The 20,660-nt window shown below is 39.8% G+C and overlaps 1 protein-coding gene across 7 annotated transcripts; it reads left to right on the top strand.

Annotated features, from left to right (window-relative positions):
- Positions 1-2,649: 2,649 nt before the first annotated feature.
- CUNH3orf14 (chromosome unknown C3orf14 homolog) lies at positions 2,650-20,062 on the top strand. 7 transcript variants are annotated; one of them, XR_004111719.1, is made up of 6 exons: positions 2,702-2,811; positions 3,874-3,957; positions 5,759-5,882; positions 15,588-15,662; positions 16,898-17,558; positions 19,210-19,305. XR_004111719.1 is itself a non-coding variant. In XM_031344929.1 (6 exons), the coding sequence occupies exons 3-6, from the start codon at positions 3,905-3,907 to the stop codon at positions 19,339-19,341; spliced, it is 384 nt and encodes a 127-aa protein (XP_031200789.1). In that variant the 5' UTR covers positions 2,704-2,724; positions 3,453-3,505; positions 3,874-3,904; the 3' UTR covers positions 19,342-20,058. The 7 variants fall into 7 exon arrangements, 6 of the variants coding, with proteins under 6 accessions (XP_031200782.1, XP_031200768.1, XP_031200760.1 ...); XM_031344929.1 differs by lacking the exon at positions 16,898-17,558 and adding an exon at positions 3,453-3,505 and having other exon boundaries at positions 2,704-2,724; positions 19,210-20,058; XM_031344922.1 differs by lacking the exon at positions 16,898-17,558 and having other exon boundaries at positions 2,650-2,724; positions 3,877-3,957; positions 19,210-20,062.
- The last annotated feature ends 598 nt before the right edge of the window (positions 20,063-20,660 follow it).

Below are 20,660 nucleotides of genomic sequence, written 5' to 3' on the forward strand. Positions count from 1 at the left end.
ATTTCAAATGTCCTCATAACTGCTGATAAATACCTGAAACAGCTTAACTTTTAAAATTTAAAATTTTTCATTTCATTAGAGAAATACATTGTTGTTTATGGGAAATGTTTTTAACAAGCATGCTGATGTTCATTTGCAATGAGTGTGATCATGATCCAGTCATTTCTATGAGTTGCAATTCCTTCAGTTACAATAATGGAATGAGGTTACCACCTTTGCTTGTTTAAGATTAGGTGGAATCCATGTTCATTGCCTGCTACAGAATGAACATGTAATAAATATTAGTCATTTTATGCTATCAGCTGCTATCCTCTGGCATTTTTGTGCACATCTTAAGAGCTCAGGCAATCAGTAGGCTCTTAAGAGCACATTATGCTATATTACATATTCCTTTACAGAATATACAACCTAAAAGGCAATACTTCAGGATCTGGAGAGATGGCTCAGTAGTTAAAATGCTTACTGCTCTTCCAGAGAACCTAGGTCCAGTTCCCAACTGCTACCCCCAACTCACAACCACCTATAACTCCAGCTACAGGGGATCTGATGCCCTCTTCTGGTCTCCATGGACACCCCTCCCCAAAAATATTCCTAGACAGTGGAACTAAGGCAAGAATTACAATAGGCTAGGACAAGCCAGAATCAGCACTAGGAAACATTACTTTCACTACACATGTACAGAAGAATACTCCACAATACACCAGTTGCAATTTAGACAATTATTATGAATTGCAGTGTAGAGCAAGAGTATTTCACTCCAGAAAACATCCAGACTGAACTAGTCAAATCCAAACTATAAGAACTGATGCACTATGTGGTTGCCACAGATTTGCCCTCACCAGCTAGTTGTCTCATGGAAAGGATCACAAATGTGATTTGTCCAGAGAGGAGTTATGATAGCTGATCTTTAAGCAGAACTTTTATGGGTTGCTATACATGATAAAAATATATCTAGAGAATATTTAAGTTTCTGTGATATATTCCTGGTTACTATCTTCCTAAAGATTGCAAAATTTATATACTATCTCTTGGTTTGACAGTAAGGCAGACATTGACTCAAAAAGGAGGAGCTATGAGGAAAATTTGTAGTTTCTCCCAATTGTACTACCATGCAAACTTGCCCAAAGCATGAGGGTACATAAAGTTTATCTTAATAAACATGAAAACATTTTAATAGTTAGGCTGTCTGGTCATATAGTCCAAAAAACAGTTAAAGATTATTTTTAAATTCTTCAAAACAAACAAGAATGCCTTGTAATTATGCAAAGGCTCCATTTTATTCAGAGGTGAGCCCAGAATACAGAACCATTCAAGGGTCTATTTTTAAAGAGAGAAGGGTGTAGAGAAGTTTATCAGCTAAACAGATCTACCAAGCAAAGACATAGTGCTTGGAAATCCGGTGAAATTTTACCAGGCAAAAGAATTTCATTCATTCAGTTAGAAAATGCACATCGTAAACCAAAGTCAAAAATATTTTTCTTGATGCTGGAGAGAGATGCGTCCAGCAGTTATGATCTCTGGCTGTTCTTCCAGAGGATAAGAGTTCTCATCACAACACTCAAATAAAGTCTCCAGGGCATCTAAATCTCTCTTCTGCCTTCTGAGGGCACCTATATACATTGTGGCATACCATCCCAACACACACACACACACACACACACACACACACACCCCAAAATTGAAAGGGAACTTTACAAAATACAAAATGTTCTTTTGTAGTGGAGAAAAAAGTGGCTGGGGAAATGGGAAGTCCAACACTGAGAATGAAATAATACCTATATTGAAAGAGTAGCATTATAAGATAGGAAGAGCCGAGTATCATATCCCATGCCTTTACTCCCCCGACCAGAGGCAGAGGGGCAGCGGGCCAGAGGGCCAGAGGGGCAGAGGCAGGAAGGCAGAAAGACCCTGTGATTTCAAGGACTAGCCTGGTCTACATAGTGAGGCCCTGCCCTAGAAGAATAAAGAAGTGAAGATACCTAAGTGTGTAGGAAAGAGGTTTTCAAAATAAAGGACACACTGAGTTCAAAGTGTCTAAACCTGGTGCTAAATTTAATGTAGGTTACTTAGGAGGAAAAACTCGCTTAAATGTCTTTATCCTTTATCAGCTGAGTAACTGTTAGTCCGACTTTATTATTCTTCCATATCTCTTTCTATAAGCAAAGAATAAACAGAACTACTCTCTCACAAAGTTATTTCAAGGAATAAAATGATGCTTAAGGGCACACCTTTGCTCATGGGAGGAGTGCCCTGGGGCTTAACAACACAAGGCTGTGAACTCGCTGTGATCTGTGTGTGATAGAGGCTGCTCTGACAGCACACACACACAGACACAGGCACACGCACACACACACACACACACACACACACACACATGCGCGCGCGCGCGCGCGTGCGCGCGTACTTCTATACAAACTACTGGAACATTCCAAGGTTCCAGGAAGCCATCTGTACTCCCTAAAGACTTTTTAACATATTGCAGGGCCCACTTTTCAAAACCTTGAGCTATCAGCACATTTTCTTCCAGGTTTCTAAAGACCCATTTGACTATCTTCCACAGTCTCATTCTCACTGAGGTACCCGACCCCAAGCCCGAGCCGAGCCACACTGTTAGCTGGGATTCTGACTGACGTCAGGAGCGTAAAGTACGCAAAGATGGCTGCCCGGCCACGCCCAGGTCTTGCGCAGGCGTAGTCCGTGGCGCGTTCCCGGAAGAGCTCAGAGGTGGGCGCAGTGTGGTCCCAGCCCGTGGCCCCAGAGGCCAGTGGGGTGATGATGAGGAAGCTAATGAGGGGAGAGCCAGCTGATGAGGAAGGTTTTTTAAAAGAGTTTTCCGGGGATGAAAGGAGGGAATTGGGGGTGGCCGTTGGACGCTTCCTCGCTTCAAAAGGCAGAGTTTTTCTTGAAGTGTTCCCGAAGGAGGAGAGAGGCAGCAGGAGTGACTTTCCAGGAGCGCCTGGACGCTGCCTTAGTCGGCTGCAAAACTCGCTGGGAGGAAGGCGAGGAAGCTGGGCGTGAGATAGGATGCAGTCCACAGGGCTGGAAGCCGCCCTGGGCGGAGAAGGAGCCTGCTGAAGGGCCAGGCAGGCCCCTGTGCTGTGTGCTGACCCAGAGCTCAGGCTTCCTGTCAGCATCCGACCCTGAGCGGTTCAGGGACTAGCGTTTAATTTCAGAAAGTTTAGGAAAGTCTCCTTCATGGAACGTCTGTGTTGTATTTGTCTCCCTTTGGTGGGGCACCTTTAGCTTTTGTGCTTAGCCCAGCACTTTCAGGGCACTTCATTAGACCACCATCTATACTTGTGCAAGTACTTTAGCTAAGGGGAGCCTGCGCCTGGTGTAATATGCCATAGAAACTCTCCAAATGAGAGTGCTGACCTGCTAGGATACAGTGAGAGGGCTTAATTGAGGTTTTCCTAAGTTACACAAGTAAAAATGCTTCCCTTGTTTTGAAGGGTCATCTTAGAAGTGGGTAATCTTCCGCTGAAGGCAAGACCATGAGTTCCCAGTAGGTCCTCATACTCGTTTCCCTTTTTGTCTATGTGTATGTGTTGAATTTTTAGGTTTTTTTTCTTTCTGTCTTAGTGCTGGCTGTTTATTTGTTGAAATTCTGTTTAAGATTAGAGCTTGGGTGGAGGTAGAAAATATGAAGCGTCTTGAGTTTACCCAATCCATTTGATCCAATTTGAGTAAATCTGGCAAATACAAAACAAAACAAAAAACAGTAATAAAAATGTGCTTGAGTGCGTTCTTTCACATTACACATGAAATTGTCGGTTTTCTCTTTTGAGAGAATTAATGTGTTGTTTCAGTACTAAAACCAAATTTCATAGCTGAACATATGGGGGAAGATAACTAAATGTTTTTATTATTTAGCAGAAAACTTATAGCCCAGCTTTGATTAAAGATGACTTCATTGTTTACTCAAGAAATTCACCTTTCTAAAAGACATGAAGAAATGTAAGTTTTTGAAAAAAGATACTCCAAATACAGAGTGTATCTACTTTATTAGTGAAACATGCATAGGAAGACTTAAAAATGTGAAATTGTCATTTTCTGACAGAAGATTTTATTGTAGATAATTTCATTGTCTCTTAAGAATGAGATTAAATGGCATAATTATATTCTAAACATCCATGTATTTATTTATTTATATATATATATTGATATCAAAGCGTTCCCTTCCTTCACCCTTTCTAAGGTTCAAATTAGATTTTAATAGAAACTTTGTGGTTGCAGGGGTTCTGAAACAGGGTCTCATGTAACCCAGATGGTCTTGAACTTTCTTCACAACCAAAACTGATCTTGAACCCCTGATTTTTCTGCTTCTGTCTCCTGAATGCTTGGAGTAAGGATAGTTACCACCATGATTGGCTCTTTTTTTTTTTTTAAGTAAACCTTTATTAAATACTTTGAATTAAATAATTGTGTGTGTGTACATGTGCGTGCATGTGTGTGTGTGAATATGCATGTGTGAATACAGATGGCCAGGCAGCATAGAAGAGGGTGAGAGGGCACCAGAACGCCTGGAGCTAAGACTTGTAGCAGTTGATTGCGGCTTTAAGTGGGTGCTGAGAACTAAACTCAAGTCCTCAAGAAAAGCAGCAAGAACCTATAGCTTCTGAGCCATATCTTCCGCTCCAAAGCTTAGCTTTCAGTAGACTTCTTGAAATTTCTTATCCAGAGCTGGCTTTATACTCATGGAGTGTGGCCTGTATAGTCATGGGCCTTGCACTTGCTTGAATGTTCTAATGCCATTATCTTTAACCATTTTGCACTTAATCCACCATATTGTATAGGGAGCCATGATTTTATAGTTAATGTTAATCTTCATCTATTTGTGGGCTCTCAGATTTTCCTATTGTTAATTAATTACCAGGTTCTTTGGTCTTCTAATATGCCATTTTCATAAAAACAAAAACAATACAAGTGTTCATTGACCTTTTTAGTTCTACATTCAAGACTTCCCTATAAAACAGTTATTTATCATTTATTTATTTTATTTAATTACATTGTCTTCTGTATACCACTTATATATCTTTCATTATTGTACATAATTTTCATCTTTTAGGGAACCAAAACACTTCTAAAAATGAACAAAAAAATTTTCAAGTGTATTATATATAATGAAATAGTTAAAGAATTTACTTAGAGCTTTTCTTCTTTCTCCAAACATTGGTTTACCTTGTAAGCATGCATATATATATACTGCCTCTCACTCACATATCAAACCATCATCTTTCTCTTGGAAAAAGAGATAAAAAATATTTTTATTGCTTCTTCAAACATATGGAAGTTTAGCACAATTCTAAATGTGTAACTTGAGATTCAGGGGTACTGAAGTGTTAAGCAGAAGGTTTCCTATAGCAAGTTATAGCAATGTATATGTGTGGGGAGGTATATATAACTATGTGTACAAGGAGATATGTATTACAGTTTGCATTTTCACCAAAAATTACATATCTTCAACACTCTACAATAATTTCAAAAGACTGCAGTGGCTAAAAACCAGAGGCATATACTTATGGCATTGGGAAGTATATGTTAATGAAAACAAAAATAATTTTACCCAGGTTGACTTAAGACACAGTAAACTATCTACTCTTTTCATTTTCTCATTAGTTTATATAATAATTGGCTTCCAGTAACAGGCCATTGCTGAGGTGAGATGCAATTAAGAAAGATATGTTATATATTGGTCAAGCAATAAAATATTTGCTTTTCAATTTTTCTTCTGTATATAATCTTCACTTTTTTCCAGAGTATCACAAAGATTAATGTTACTTCAGAAAATGAAAAATAAATTTGGAGATCAAAACACAGAAAGGGCATCTCTCCTCCAAGCCATTGAGACTGCTTCTAGAAGAAACCTCCGGCTCTTGCAGGTAGTCCCTAGGACTTGGGTGTAGATGTTTTCCCCTGTCCTAAGGTATTTACATGCGTCTCACAATTTTGACTCATATCGTTTTTTTGTTTTTAGTAACTAGCAGAATTAATGAGCCAGTGTCTTTTTCAAGCCCATGTTAGTTAGGCAAATAGCATATGGATTCTTGCTTTTTGAAAGTGAAAAAAAGTGAAGTTTACATAAGCTAAATTTTTTCTGTCAACCAAAAAAAATCAATGACGACAGGAAGAATATTAAGGTCACCTTTGTGCAAGAAGCAGCAGAAAGCGTATCCTTAACGTTTTTCATACTCGTCCTTTCAAGGAAGGACCCCAAAGACGTGTGTGTGTGTGTGTGTGTGTGTGTGTGTGTGTGTGATGTGTTTAGACCCAACTCAAATACTAAACAGCACAAAAATGTGAACCATTTGATTTTGTCCAACTAATTCCACAGTAAACACACAGAATCCATTGTGAGAGCTCATTTCCCAGACTCCTTTGGGTGGTTGTGGAGTAGGTGGTCAAAGTGTATGACTGCATAGGGCCTCACCATTTGGCCAATGTGCCCATTTGGAATAAAATCATATGTGTAACATTTTTGGCTGCTTGCTATACTATGCTTCCAGAATTGTGTGGCTTCATCCATAATTAAAACCCTAGAGTTTTCTTCCATTCAAGCTTCCAAGAGATCCTATGACTAAAACATTTGGTAGTAAGACTATATTATTTAAGTTATAAAGCAGTGTTTTCAGTTTTTATTGTTAAATATTTTCATCGATAGGCATGATACAGCTATCTTCTATCCTCACTGCAGGATAAAGGGAGAGGAACATTCAGCTATCTTCTCAGCTTCTGGCAGTTTGATCCACAGTAATTTAAGTCACAGCCATAGTGCTACCAAAGCATTCTATATTGCCATATGTCTTACTTGCCCAATGGTGTTAACAATATTTATTTTTAAATGGAAATATATAGGATACTCTGGAATTGCTGTGAAAAGTTAGAGAAACTAAATTGGAAGACTTGATTGCTGCTACCTGGAGCAAGTGGTGTGCTATTTGGTTTTCAAGGGTTTTCCTTTTAATGAGCAAACATGTAATGAGTGCCTGGAGCTGAAAGTGGAGAGAACAGAGTAAGGCTACATTAAAGTTCTTTCTTCAGGGAGGCTGCAGACTGGAGAGCATCAAACCTGTCTGAGCTCCTTATTACCAAAGACTGATACTCTATATGAGCGGATGCTACGTTACACGGAGAAGAATGGAGACTATATGAGGATTAAGACTGAAAATGTGTTTGAGGGCTACTTTAGGATAGAGATTCTCCACATCTTTCCAAATACATCTTGCACGAATTTATAATTTTGGTGTCATTTCTTTGTTCTGAATATTAGACATAATTAATGAGACAGAACTAATGTAAAAATATTAGTAAAGACCTCCGAGGTGAAGCTAAACCTCACCTGTATTTAAATAATTTAAACATTCTACTGGATTCTTAAGTAAAAAAAAAAAATAGTCAAGAATAAAAAGATGAGTGGCCCTATTGATGTTAGTGGGATTATGAACTAACTAGCTTGAAAATTCACAGGACACAAGGTTGTGTTTGTTTAGAGACTGTAATGGTTAGAATAAAAAAATGTTCCCCATAGGTTTAGATGTTTGAACACTTGCTCCCCAGTTAGTGGTGCTGTTTAGGAAGAGGACCTTTAGGAGATCTAGTTTTGCTGGACAAAGTATGTCACTGGGTGGACTTTAAGAGTTTACAGCCTCACCTCACTTGCAGTTTGCACTCCTTACTTACTGCATGTAATTGATATGTGATCTCTAAGCTTCCTGCTACACACACACACACACACACACACACACACACACACACACACAAACATGCATATATAAAAAAGACTGACTTTCCTCGTAGGTGATTCAAGAATAGAGAAATAGGCTGGAGAGAAGGCTCAGTGGTTAGGAGCACAGGCTGCTCTTCGAGAGGACCAAGTTGGATCCTCAGTTACCACATATTTGCTCACCACCATCCATAACTCCAGTTGGAGATCTGACACCTCTTTTGACCCCGGAGGGTTCTTGTGCACATGTAGCGCACAACCATACACTCAGAAACACATATATACACCTAAGAATTTTTTAAATGAATAGAAAAACTATTCTTTAATAGAGGTTTATATTTTATATAAAAGTCAATTTTATATAAAGTTCTGTTTGTATACATACATATATATGTGTGTATGTCTGTGTGTAAAGTTCAGTTTTATATATTTAATAAAGCTCTACAGATTGGGTATAGTAAGTGCAATCCAACTAAGGATTCATGGACATAATCCGTCATAAGTTCAGGAACATCATTATATAAAGAAGGGAATGCATTGGCCTCCATAACTGAAAGAAAAAGTTTAGTGTGCTGGGATTCCCCAGACTGTCATAGTGAAAAGAAACTGAAAGGACAAAATGCCTATCTTCATAGTATCCTACTCATTTATTGAACACTTACTGCATTGCAGGCATGGTGATGGTTGCTAGGCATGATCTCTTCCCTGTCTTTGTTTGGTACACTTTAATTACATATACATTTTAAAATCCAGTGTTGTTTTCATTTTTTAAAAACTTTCAAAGCAGCGTTAATGGTACAACTATAGAAATCACTGTGTAAAAGTAAGATAAAGAGAATTTGAATCTTTTAGAATTTTGTGTTGAGAGATATTTTCTGGGGAGTTAGGGTGCTAGAGAATATACCCAGGTCCTCATGTATGCTACACGTACACTCTACCAGAGAACTCCTTTCCCAAGAGAGGTGTGTGTAGAGGAGGGGTCTGGAAGAGTGGGATTAAACCCGAAGCAAGCATTCTACTGCTGAACTATATCCTGAGACCTTATTTTACTTTTGATTTATATATTGAGGAAGAGGATACCACAGATTTTTGTGAGGGTCAGAGGATAATTTGTGGAAGAGATTTCTTTGTGCACCATGTAGGGTCTAGAGATTGACTTGGGGTCTCAGCCCATCCTCAAGTAGCCATGAGCCATCCCACAGCCAATCCTATAGCCAGTCGTCAATCATACTTACCCAGGAGCCATCCCACTGGCTTGCTTTTCCTTCTGAAAGAAGGTCTGAGTTTCCCAGACTGCTCTTTAACTTATTCTGTTGCCTCAATAGGAAATGAATGTACAAACAATAATCCTCCTGCCACAGTCTCCTGAGACACTGTGATTACAGGCCTGTGCCACAAGGCATAGCTTATGGGAAAGACATTAAATAGCATGTCTATTACATTAACTGAAAGGTTAAAAGTTATTTTTAACATTAAATGTTTTTCAAAGGTTTAAAAATAGATAAAAGTGAACTTGACCATCTTTCCTCATTCTCACAGGGGAGGCTCTTATTTACCTACATCCACTCATCACAAAGTTATTTATACATATATTTTGATCCTAACAAAATTTGTTATGAATGTGATGATGTTTCTATGAAGTCATTTGTGAAAGACAAACTAGTATGAATAGGTTAAGATGAAAATAGAAATGAGGCAGGTGGAAGGGAATCAGCAAGATGGGAGAGAGAGAGAGCGCAGAGGGAAGGGGTGAGTACAAACAGAATGTAGGAATATGCGAGAGTGGAAAAGCCCTAACAGTGTCCATTAGACTGTGTGCTAACTTTAAAATTATTTTTCAAAGCAGTATCAAATGCAGGAATTTTTTTAAGGAGACATAAGGAAAATACTAATCCCATGAAATATTTGATATCTTAGTAAATTAATTTAATCTGAAGCAAGACAGTTCTGAGTCAAATTTCAGTCAATAATTGTCATAAAAGATAATGCACTTAAAAAATGCAAGCTGAGTGACTTTTCCCTATTAGTATCAAACTGAATATCAGCATTAAAAACAGTCATCATGGGTGTATAGTTAGAGAAGAGAGAGGATTTTGTTCATATAAATACTTCTGTTTTATAAAATGTGATCTCTCCCTGTTCCCCTCCCAAAAAAAACTCAGCCTCACACAGCAAGGCCTTTCTGTGTTCTCAGCATCTCACAGGGAAGCTGTATAAGCCCTGCAAGAAAAGACAGGATAGGAAAGCATTACGGTCAGAAATAGAATGGGTGTCTACTGAGATCAGCCTGGAAGTGATCCTGGAGCAGGTACTAGTAGAGCAGGAACTTAGCCAACTGTCGCCAGGATGGCCAGTGATAGGTACAAACTACTTTTAACAAAGACAAAAGAAACAGCTAAACCGACATGCACAAGGCCTGGGCTGGATCCCCAGAACCATAAAATCCAACATGAGAGTAAGTTAAAATTTTGAAGTAATTATAAAATATTGTAAATGTTTGCTTTAAAAATATTTTTTCTCTCTAGCCTTCAAATTTTGGATTGTATTTTATACTTAAGCGCATTGTAACTAACAACTGCCACACTTCAAGCCCTGGTAGGTTAGGTTACTGGATAAGAGTATCAAGAGTAGAAACAGAGAAAGGCCACCAAGTTTGAGTTTGATGTTTGGGGCAAGAGCACACGAGTATTATATTATAAAGGCTATAGGCCAGGTACACAGAGGCACCAGCAGGGGCTTGGTATAAGTTACAAGGCAGTGAAGCAAGTGTAGGCTAGCCTAATGTAACACAGCAATACTCAAGTTTAGAAAGGAAAAAAAAGTAAAACTTGGGTTCCTGTTATTTTATTCCTTCTTACTTGACTTCTGATTTTTATTTGTTTAAAGAGAATCTACTCTATGTTAGCTACCTAGTTGTGTGTAGTTAATGTCAGAAACAGTATACTAAATGCTTGATTCCTTTTGTGAATCTAGTTGCTTTTGTTTTTCAAAGCTAGGTATCAAACCTAAGCCCTTGTACATGTTAAGCAGCTACTAAGCCACAATTTCTGCCCTGTATTTAGTTATTTCATAAAGATTTGTTTTTAGTTCTGCATTATGCACAGGAGTGCAGGTGCCCATGAAGGCCAGAAGCAGGCATCTGATCCCCTGGTTCTGCAGTTTCAGGACCTTGTGAGGTACCTTATTAGGTACTGGGAACCAAGCCACTGAGTCATCTCTTCAGCTCCTGCACTGACTTTAAAACAAGCCAGTTTCCCACCATTCCTCCAGGGTGACTTATAAGATGTTGCTTTATCTGAGATTTGAAATGTTTCAGTTCTTTGTGACTTTTTATTCCTTATACTGGGATTAGGCCATTCTTACCAAGTGGAAGGCTCTCCAAGTCAGCCCCAGATGCCGCTACCATATAGTAACAGTCTCTGACAGTTTCCTCTCTTTCTGACCTGATGGGTGCTTGCAGGCTCCCTGTATCTGCCATCCAGACTTAGAATTGGTCATTGCTTCAAGGAGCTCTGGCTCCTTTTGGCAGGAAATATATTTAGAGCTCTCAATCTGGGCACTGGGACTATTTATTGCAACTTCTTTGATTTTCCTTTTTGAGATAAGATACAACAAGAACTCCTATCAGTAATTCCAATTCAGTTAAAGTATTGCAAGGTTTTTAACTTAGAAACCATTGATTTTGTGCCCCTAATTCCCCCCCATACCAGAAACCTCAGTTCTGAACTGAGTGTGATAGCTCATACCTGTAATCTTGAGAAGTGAAGCAGGACTGCTGTGAGTTTAAGGCAAGCCTGAGCCACAAATTGAAGCCTTGTTTGAAAAATAAACCCAAATGCTTGTTCCTCAAAGAGCTCCCCAACACCACATATCTGTATACAGTAGTCTCCTTAATCTATGGGGCTTATGCTCCAAGATGTCTCACCAGACATCTGGAACCATGGATAATGCCACATCCTATGTACAATGTTCACTCATATTTGCACACTTGTAATAAGGCCTAAGTTATAAATAAGGCACAGAAAAGAATCAGCAACAATAAAATATGATGGTTATATTCTAATAAAAACTAGGTGGATGTAGTGTCAGGGGGCTATATTGTACTTCCTGTTCCTGTGGTTTGTAAACGTGTGCCTCAGTGGTGGCATGAAAGGGAGGCAAGTGACCATGTACTTGCCAACCACACAAGGGTCACTTAGACACAAGCCCTGTGATACTTCAAAGGTGGATGGAACAACCCAGACAACTGCCAAGTTACCAGTGTGTACATACTAACAGAGATGGTATACAACCCAAGGTGTGAAGACAGGGGAAGTCATGAAAATTCACTATGCTACTCAGAATGATGCACAATTTAAAACATATTAGTTGCTTTTTCTTATGTACATGTCTAAGCTGGAGATTGATATCAAGGCCCATGTATGTTGTGTCCTAGCATGCACCATACTACTGAGATGCACCTGTAGTTCCCAACTTTTGATTTGCTATCTGCAGTCCACTGTCAACCGTGGAATCTGAAACTAGACATCAAAACCAAGGATAAGGACAACTGCTGCAGTGACTGTCCTGTGATACAGACATCACTACTGCCACCATTGTGGCCCCTGGAAGTACTTTGTAGTAGGACACTTTATTTCTAGGGCTTGCCCTACCAGGGAAGTTCAGTCAATACTGTGTTCAAAGACTAGCTAATAGTTGTGCCACCACCAATACAGTACATCTGTTCTGCTTGGTTGCCAACTTACAATCTTTGTTTTTTTATGTTCCCTAACTTCTCAGTCTTTTTTAAATTAATTAACTTATTTATTCTACATCCTGACCAGCTTCTCCTCCCTCCTGTCCTCCCACATCCATTCATTGTTTGCCTCCCCTCAGGAAAGGTGAGGCCTCCCATGGATATCGAACAGCCCTGTCATATCAGGCTCTGCTCAGACTTTTAAGGGTCTAGTGGCAGATCTGTAAGACAGAATGACAATTCATAGGCAAGTAAGTCCACCTTGCTCCTGCTCTCTGCTCTGGACTTTGCCTTGCTCATCTTCAGCACCATTTTTTTTTCTTTTTTTAAGTATCTGAGTTTGCTCAAGAAACTTTGCAACTGTGGTTATCCATTCAGTGACTATTCAAGTGCACATAAAAGAGACATGTATATAGGTGTCATCGAGGCAGGTATTGTATGGAAATATCAAGATATAACTTCTTACAGAATGTGCTCATCAAATTGTGGTCTTTTTGTTTGTTTTACTCCAGTCAGGCAAAGGAAGCCACACTTCATCCTGTTTACCGGGGCATCCATTGTTTCTGAGTCTAAGGTATATGAGGATAGGTTCCAAGTGGTTGTTTAACCAACAAGTCAATCCTCAGACAGTTACAAAATAAAGCAAAATATTCTCTTTGCATGTTTCAAAGCAAATACTCCATGAGCGCTTGAATGAACAAATCAGTAGTAAGACTGTGGCACTGGGAATGAAGTGGAGACAATGGAAGGCATTCAGAAAGGACAGTCTAAGCTGTGTGGCCTTGTTAGCGAAAAGTAGGTGGCATGAAGATGAGTGCCACAGAAGCACCTGCCTGTCAGACTACAGCCCCACACAGCTTTACCCAGTAGATCTGTGAGAGGTAAGGTAGAAGTCTAGCCCTTCTCTACAGCAGCGCTGGAAGCTGGGTAAGAGACAGCCGAAAGAAGAGAGTAAACATGGGAAGACAGATGTCACACAGCTTAAGAAAGCCATACTTAGAAGTAAAGGAAGAAAACCAACCCAGCTGAAGAGGAGAGGTCACCTAAGTGCTAAGTTCAGTGATGGGGTGGTGTGGGTAGATGCAGTATCTGCCTCCGCTGGTGTCTGCTCTTTTGTTTGCATATCTACTTCTCTGTGAGATATTTAAGTGTCCTTATTTTCTGTCTTCAAGAAAAATCCTGATAATATCAGAGCTACGTGTCTCCCAGATCTGTCCCTGACAGCAACAGTGGACCTGTTCCTGAGTCCTGGCAGGGCTGAGGCCACAATTATTCTGTGTTTCATTTGTTGGATTACTAACAATAAACTATAACTTTTACAAACCTTGTAAAATCTCAATAAAACAGTCACAGAATAGTCATACCTCTGCATCTGTCATGGCATCAGCATGTATCTTTAACATGTGTCTTAGCTGTAAACTTCTGGTGGGGCATAGACACGCTAACATCAGTTTTTATATCCCCGAATTGTATATTTTTCCTTCAAATCACCTTCCCCTAGACAGCAGGTGCATTAATGGTTGTGCAACTTTGGGGAGTCCCTTTAGGGAATTTCCTGTTTTTCCTTTTTACATTTCACACCCATCCCTTGCTCCCGCCGCTACCATCTGCTATCTTTTTTCTCCTGTTCAGCATTGGCTTCTTCACACCCCACTCCCACGCCCTCTTCATTTCTCGCCGTCTGTCCAACAGCCCTCTACTTAGATTGCTCCAATGTGTGTGCATGGATCAAGAGAACTTTGCTTGCAATTCACTAAGCTCAGAGGAGACACAGAATGTGCCAAGCCTTGCACCCAGACCTCTGTGAACTTAAGATAGTAAGCATGCTCTAGACAGCAGTGCTGCTGGTCTGGAGAGCATTTCTTAGCCAGACTCAAATATTTCTGTAACAACATGCAGAACCCCACATTTCTCTGCATGTGTTTAAGGTGTGTAGGGAAGGAAAAATTATACCAGGTTAAGCTTAATTACGCTTCTGTTTTTATAACCATAGAAGAAAATATGCTCATCTTGAAATTAAACTACAAATTTAAGTGTGGTTCTTGAATGCCATCCACTGAGTGATGTACTGCCTAGCAATGACACTTCCTATTGGTAAATACCATCCACTAAGTAGTGTACTGCCTAGCAGTGACACTTCCCACTTAAATTAACCTGAAAATCCAGTCCTAAAGACCTATAGGTGCTTTTACCACACAGCCTGAGGGCTGCACATGGCCAAGGATAGCCATGATACAGCCAAAGACAGAATTGCAAACTTTACTTAAACCATGAAATGGGAAGGAGTGTAACTTGATCATGTAGTTCTCAAACATGACCTTGGTAGATGTTTCAAAATGTCAAAAAGTTAGACATCACCAGCCTGGTCTACATAGTGAGTTCCAGGACAGCCGGGGATACACAAAGAAACCCTGTCTTGGAAAAAAAAAAAAGGTTAGACATGTGTAGTAGAATATTTTTTAAAAACTCTGAGCAAGATAACTCACTAAGGAGCCATAACTATGTGAAATATTTTCATGGTATAACATTTTAAATGGAATATTGATAAAATATGTGCCATCTCTGTGCTACACACGCTATCTGTAGGACCCAAACTTTCACTATACAGTGTGAGTCTGAGTGTCTAGTTTGCATCTCAGTGATTCATTATTGTTCCACTTTGCCTGTTTTCAGATGACCTTAGGTTGATATAGTTATTACTCTGATCATTTTTTTCTGTATTTATTTCTGTATCAAGAATCTCCTTATGTAGTGTTGACTGGCCTTGAACTCAGTCCTCCCTGCCACAGGCTCTGAGTTCTGGGATTATGGGCATGCTTCACCACACCCAACTCTGAGCATTTTTAAAGGAAATGTTTTTGTTTTTCAAACTAATTACTTGCATTTACCAGTTATTCAAAGTAAAAAGGTAGAACATAGAAGTACCACCATGTTCCCATGTTAAATGAGAAACCCTGCACTCATAGAGGAAGTAGGTTACTTGATTTATAGTAAGGGTCCCTACTTCTGTGTCCCTCCGTTACAGCACAAACTCACAGAAAAGTGCTGATGTGGGAGACTTGGGGTGTAGATGCCCTTTACATTACATATAAATACACTTCAGTTTTAAAATGCTGGTGTCTGTTACAGGACATAGACGCTGCAGAGAAGGCTTTTCAGACCAAGTTTACCCCACACCCACAGCCTGCGATGCTTTCTCTTGAGGTAAGACCCTAAGTTAACTCTAACAAGAATAACAATTGTTAAGTTCCCTGCAAATTAAACAAGGGCTTCCCAGCTGTATTGCCCAGGTTTTAGTCAATAAAATAAGCAAAAAAAAGGATTGGTTAATATTTTTATGTCCACAGTACAATGTTCTATATGTTGTTATCAATTAAGGGACATCTTAATAAAAAATTATCTAGTTGGAATTGATAATTTTTAAAAATCCACATCCAGTTTGTGTTTATGTGCACTTGTGTATAGCACATATTCATGTGCAAGTGCCATGCATGCACACATGTTGTGCTACATATGTGGAGGTCAGAAGATAACCTGCAAGGGTTGTTTCTCTCTTCCCCCCTTGTGGACTCTGGGAATCAAATTCAGGTAATCAGGCTCAGTGGGCAAGTATCTTAACCTGCCAGCAGCCATCCTAGTTCTCTGATGGAATACAGATATCTATCTCTATTCCCCTATGCCTCCCCCTTTAAATAACCTATTAAGTCCAGTTAGAGCTGCCCTGTGTGCATGGATGTGAGGGATTCACTGGAGCATGGCAAATCTACCAGTTACCACCTCAACAAAGAATGAGTCTCCATTCCCCAGCAGTTATCCACCACCAATAGCTCTTCATCTCTCCCCTCTCTACTGGGGTTTTGGCTGCCTTGATCCTATGTAAGTAACTTCAGCAGTTATGTGCTCATGACTGTGATAGATAGCCCTGTCATGTCCAGAAGACAGCACTTCAAGCACTAATCGCCACCCTCTGACTTTTACATTCTTTTGGCCTCCTCTTCTAAATAGAATTGCCCTGCAGAGGTAGACTATGCCAGTCAAAAGACATGAGCTTTTAAATGAAAACTGGATGCTTCCTACGAGTTAATGGTCAAGAAGCCTGCAAAGTCTCCAAGACAACAAAGACTATTGCTATTGCCATCATACTTGGTTACCTACCATAAGTGTGTGGTAAGATGCTATTGCTGAAGACACCATACACTTGGCTTCTAGATATGGAGAAGTGAATTTCAAACTGACAGGAAACTTCCACCCTGCTGCCTAGGCTTCATAGTGTCAGGAGATGCTAAGTAGGCTGCTGGGAGAAAAAAGACATCAGTCGTCTTCCCTAATACTGAACCCTACATGTTCCACTACCAGGCTGCCAGGCAAGACATGCCCCCTGCTACCATAGTGTCACATCTGTTAATGGAGTAACTAACTGCTTTCTCATTGGATTTCAGATCTGCTCCACAGGATGGAATTTCTTGTTTGATACTGGAATCCTGGTCAAAATTCCATGGCTATAGAGGCCATAGGCCCTAGAATATTGTTATTTTTCTAAATAGGCATACTGTCAAATTGCCTTCCAAATATTTATGCCTACACCCATAGACCTTGACTGCTGTCAGCTTTGGTCAGAGAAACTTCTTTCTGCAGTGGGCAGCAGTCAGTGCAGCTGCAGAACTAACTGGTCACAGTGCTGAGGAGAGACTCGGTGTTCATCCTGAATGGGACGTCAATATTCACTAAGGCTCACAGAACAGAGGGCAGAAATGTTATAGAACATCTTGTCTTGTCACATTGAAGCAACTGTCCTAATGAACCAGAACAGACATAGGCTTTGACTCTTCCTGTGACATGGTGCCCAGCCAAGGAGTGCCTGTTGGAAAATGTAAGGAGGAGCAATGGTGTTCCTAGACCAGGCTGTGGCCAAAGCCATTCAGATGCAAACTACCAGTAACTGGTAGAAGGCTAAGACAGGAGACTGCTGTGAGTCTACATATCAAGAAAACAAAACATGGAAGATAAAAGGGAAAAGAAAAATGTGTATCTCCATGCTTATCACCCAATACAATTTTATTAATCAGACTTCAAAAGTAGATTGGAAGAAGATTGGCAAAAGTGAGCCATACTTGGTATATGGATGTGTTTGTGTGGATGGGAATATACTACATGGAAAATAGTTTCATTTTCTACTTCTAATGAGCTTTCTCAGATGTAATTTTTCTTTTTGCCCAATCGGGGATAAGAATAGACTCAAAAGTCTGAGGCTGAGAATCTGCCCCTCAATTTTCTGTGTCATTTAGGGTAACAAGAAAAAGCAGTGATCAAATGCAGAAAAAACTCTGGCTCAAAGTTGTGCATTGGGTATGTCCTCCTTTGTTGAATTCACCAATGCCTTATTTTAGCAAATACAGGGCCCACATAATAGTGGTTCATTCAGCCGTGAATGGCACAGAGCCCCCCTCCCCCATTTCTGGCCTTGGATAGTATTCTGAACTACTCTGGCACAGCAGGGTAACCTTTATCTTAAGTATGTCAAGCTGTTTCTCAGACCACATGCACAGATGTATAGATATTTAGAATCTTTCACACCATCTTCAAACAGCAGAACCACTGTACCTTTGTCGTGCTCAGTGAAAAATTATGTGTTCCTAGTGCTATCTGACTTGGTGCTGAATTATCCTCCGCCTAATACTGATTATGTTCATCCAATAGAAAATGCCATCCCATGAGGCAAACTTTGGCCTCTTTACAGGTCACCCCAAGCCTTCCTTCACACAGTGCAGCAGTAGACAGCCTGTACACCACAACAGTCAGACATATACACCATCTCAATTTGCAAGCAATTTCCATCAAAATGGGTATACTACATTAGTTATTTTCTCATTATAAAAGTCTAAAGAGCTGGAGAGCTGACTCAGCAGGTAAGAGCGCTTGCTGATTAAGACCTGAATTGGGATCCCAGCACCTACTTAAAGAGCCAGACATGGCCCAAATGCCTTAACCCAGGCACTGTGGAGGAAGACACAGGAGGACTGCTATTGCCAAGCTAGCTCCAGGATCAAAGGCATAAGGAATAAGGCAGAGCAGAGCGTGGTAGACAAGGCTTCTCGGTGTCCTTGTTTCCATGGGCAGGTGTGCATACACATGTGCACGTACACCACACATGGACACCCCACTTGTACACAAGCACATAAATTTCATAAAAATGATGATTTCTCATGTCAAGTATTCTTTTAAAAGACTTGTGGATATATAACACCCCACACACCTTGAGGAGCCAATTTATAAGCCCTTTACGTGTCATTAAATTCTTGGTTTCGGGTCTAGGTCACATCCTCTCCTGTTAATTCTAAGGAAATTGCTCATGTATAATCTTTCGTGATCATTTCACTATGGATAACCCCAGTTATGGAATGCAGAATTGTAAACAAAAATATTTAATAACAGGCACCATAAATGACAGTACTGATAATAATCACAAGGCTGGCCACAAGAGGGCGTGTAAAATCACAATAAAATTTAAAACCTTAATTCTGCCAGGCTCTGGTTTGCTGAGAAAATTAAAAATTAACTCGAGTAAGTAGCCAGTTTTTTTCCCCTAAAATTAACATAAAATATATTGAAGAGGAAATGCACTCTACATATATGTGTGTGAGAGTGTGTATGTACACTTGTGTACATACACAATGAAGATAATAAACATTTAGACTATTATGAAGAACCAAATTCAACGGTTTGATATGCTTTCTTACTTTTTTTCTTTCAGACTTGTTACTGGGCATCAGTAGAAGAACATATCCCCAAATGGGAACCGTTTCTTTTAGGAAGAGCACTGTATCCGATTGGTGCTGAAAATCAAAATGAGGCACCATTTGTTCAAAAGGAGGCAAAGTCGTAACTTATTCATATGCTCTTAAAAAAAAAAAACCTATTTGATAAAACTATGTAAGTCATGAGAGGAACTTAGGGAAGAAGTTTTATTTTGTTATTGTTTTCTATTGTTTCATTGTTTCCTCGGCAGCAGCAGCAGCATGAGAGTCCTCTGTAAAGTGTCAGTTTAGACCCGTGCACGGTCATAGATTTGCCAAGAAAAGTATTAAAAATTAGTGGCAAGACATAACGTTTGTTAAAGATGGCATTAAATCAGTGTTGTGTGTGCTTAAAACCCACACCCTCATTCTCAAGTAAACAGATTGGCTGCAGGTATCTTAGAGTCATGGTTTTCCACCATTCACTATGGGAACAGGAGCGGGAGCAAGGCACTGGCTTGCTTCCGTGAAAGTCTGCCATGCTTAGATGCTCTTGTTCAATACTAGTTATCAGAAAATAGATTCATGGGGTTGTGTGCCTCAGACAGACTTCTCCAAGTCCTTAACTATAAAGCATTCAATATGTAGCCAGTTTGGGGAAGGTTTGGGGTAGTTTTGAAAAAAATCTATGAGAGCTGGGAATGGCTACTGAATTCTGACAGGCTTATTTGAAGATTACCAACCTTGTGAAAACAAATACCCCTCCCTAAATGTTATCTTTCAATTCGCCCTCTCCCTCCTTTCTATTATTATCTCTAAAACTTAAAAATAAAACAAACTCAGAAAGCTGTGGATCACAACCCTCAGCAGAACTTTGAGTCTCCAGTTCCTTCCTGGCTGCCTGAGCACTGGGAAGAAAACAGAGCATGGTTGCCTAGCTGTGGAGACAGCTTCTAGTGAGGAGCCTGCACTGTACCACAGTGAAGTACTCTGAATCACAAATGTGGGTTAGTTTTTGTCTTTTTTTTTATTGCCTTTAAGATAAAAATCTCACTCTATGGACCAAGCTGGCCTGGAAGTCACAACCATCCTCCTATTTTAGCCTCTGAATATTGGGATTACAGGTATGAGCCCCAATATTTAGGTCATTGGTATTTTTAAAAGAAGACAACGGAATAAGTTGAAACACACATAGCCCTCACTACAACAAAAATCTAGTAAAGTGTCCATTGTACAACACGTTCCTGTTCACTGCCATCTTGGAAATGTCCCGTTGAGTGGGTGTTGGTGTGGGTAACAATAACATTGTTTTCATAATATGTGCTGGCAGATCAGCACACTTCTCTACAGTGTTAACAGTTGTAATTAAGGAATAAACAGCACAGGGTGTCAGTCCGATGACAATTTCATCTATAGTGTCACAATACAAAATGTCACAAAATATTAGAGCTGTTATATAGCTATAAAA

The sequence above is a fragment of the Mastomys coucha genome, unplaced genomic scaffold (assembly GCF_008632895.1).
Source record: "Mastomys coucha isolate ucsf_1 unplaced genomic scaffold, UCSF_Mcou_1 pScaffold10, whole genome shotgun sequence".
In the NCBI taxonomy this organism is placed as follows: Eukaryota; Metazoa; Chordata; class Mammalia; order Rodentia; family Muridae; genus Mastomys; species Mastomys coucha.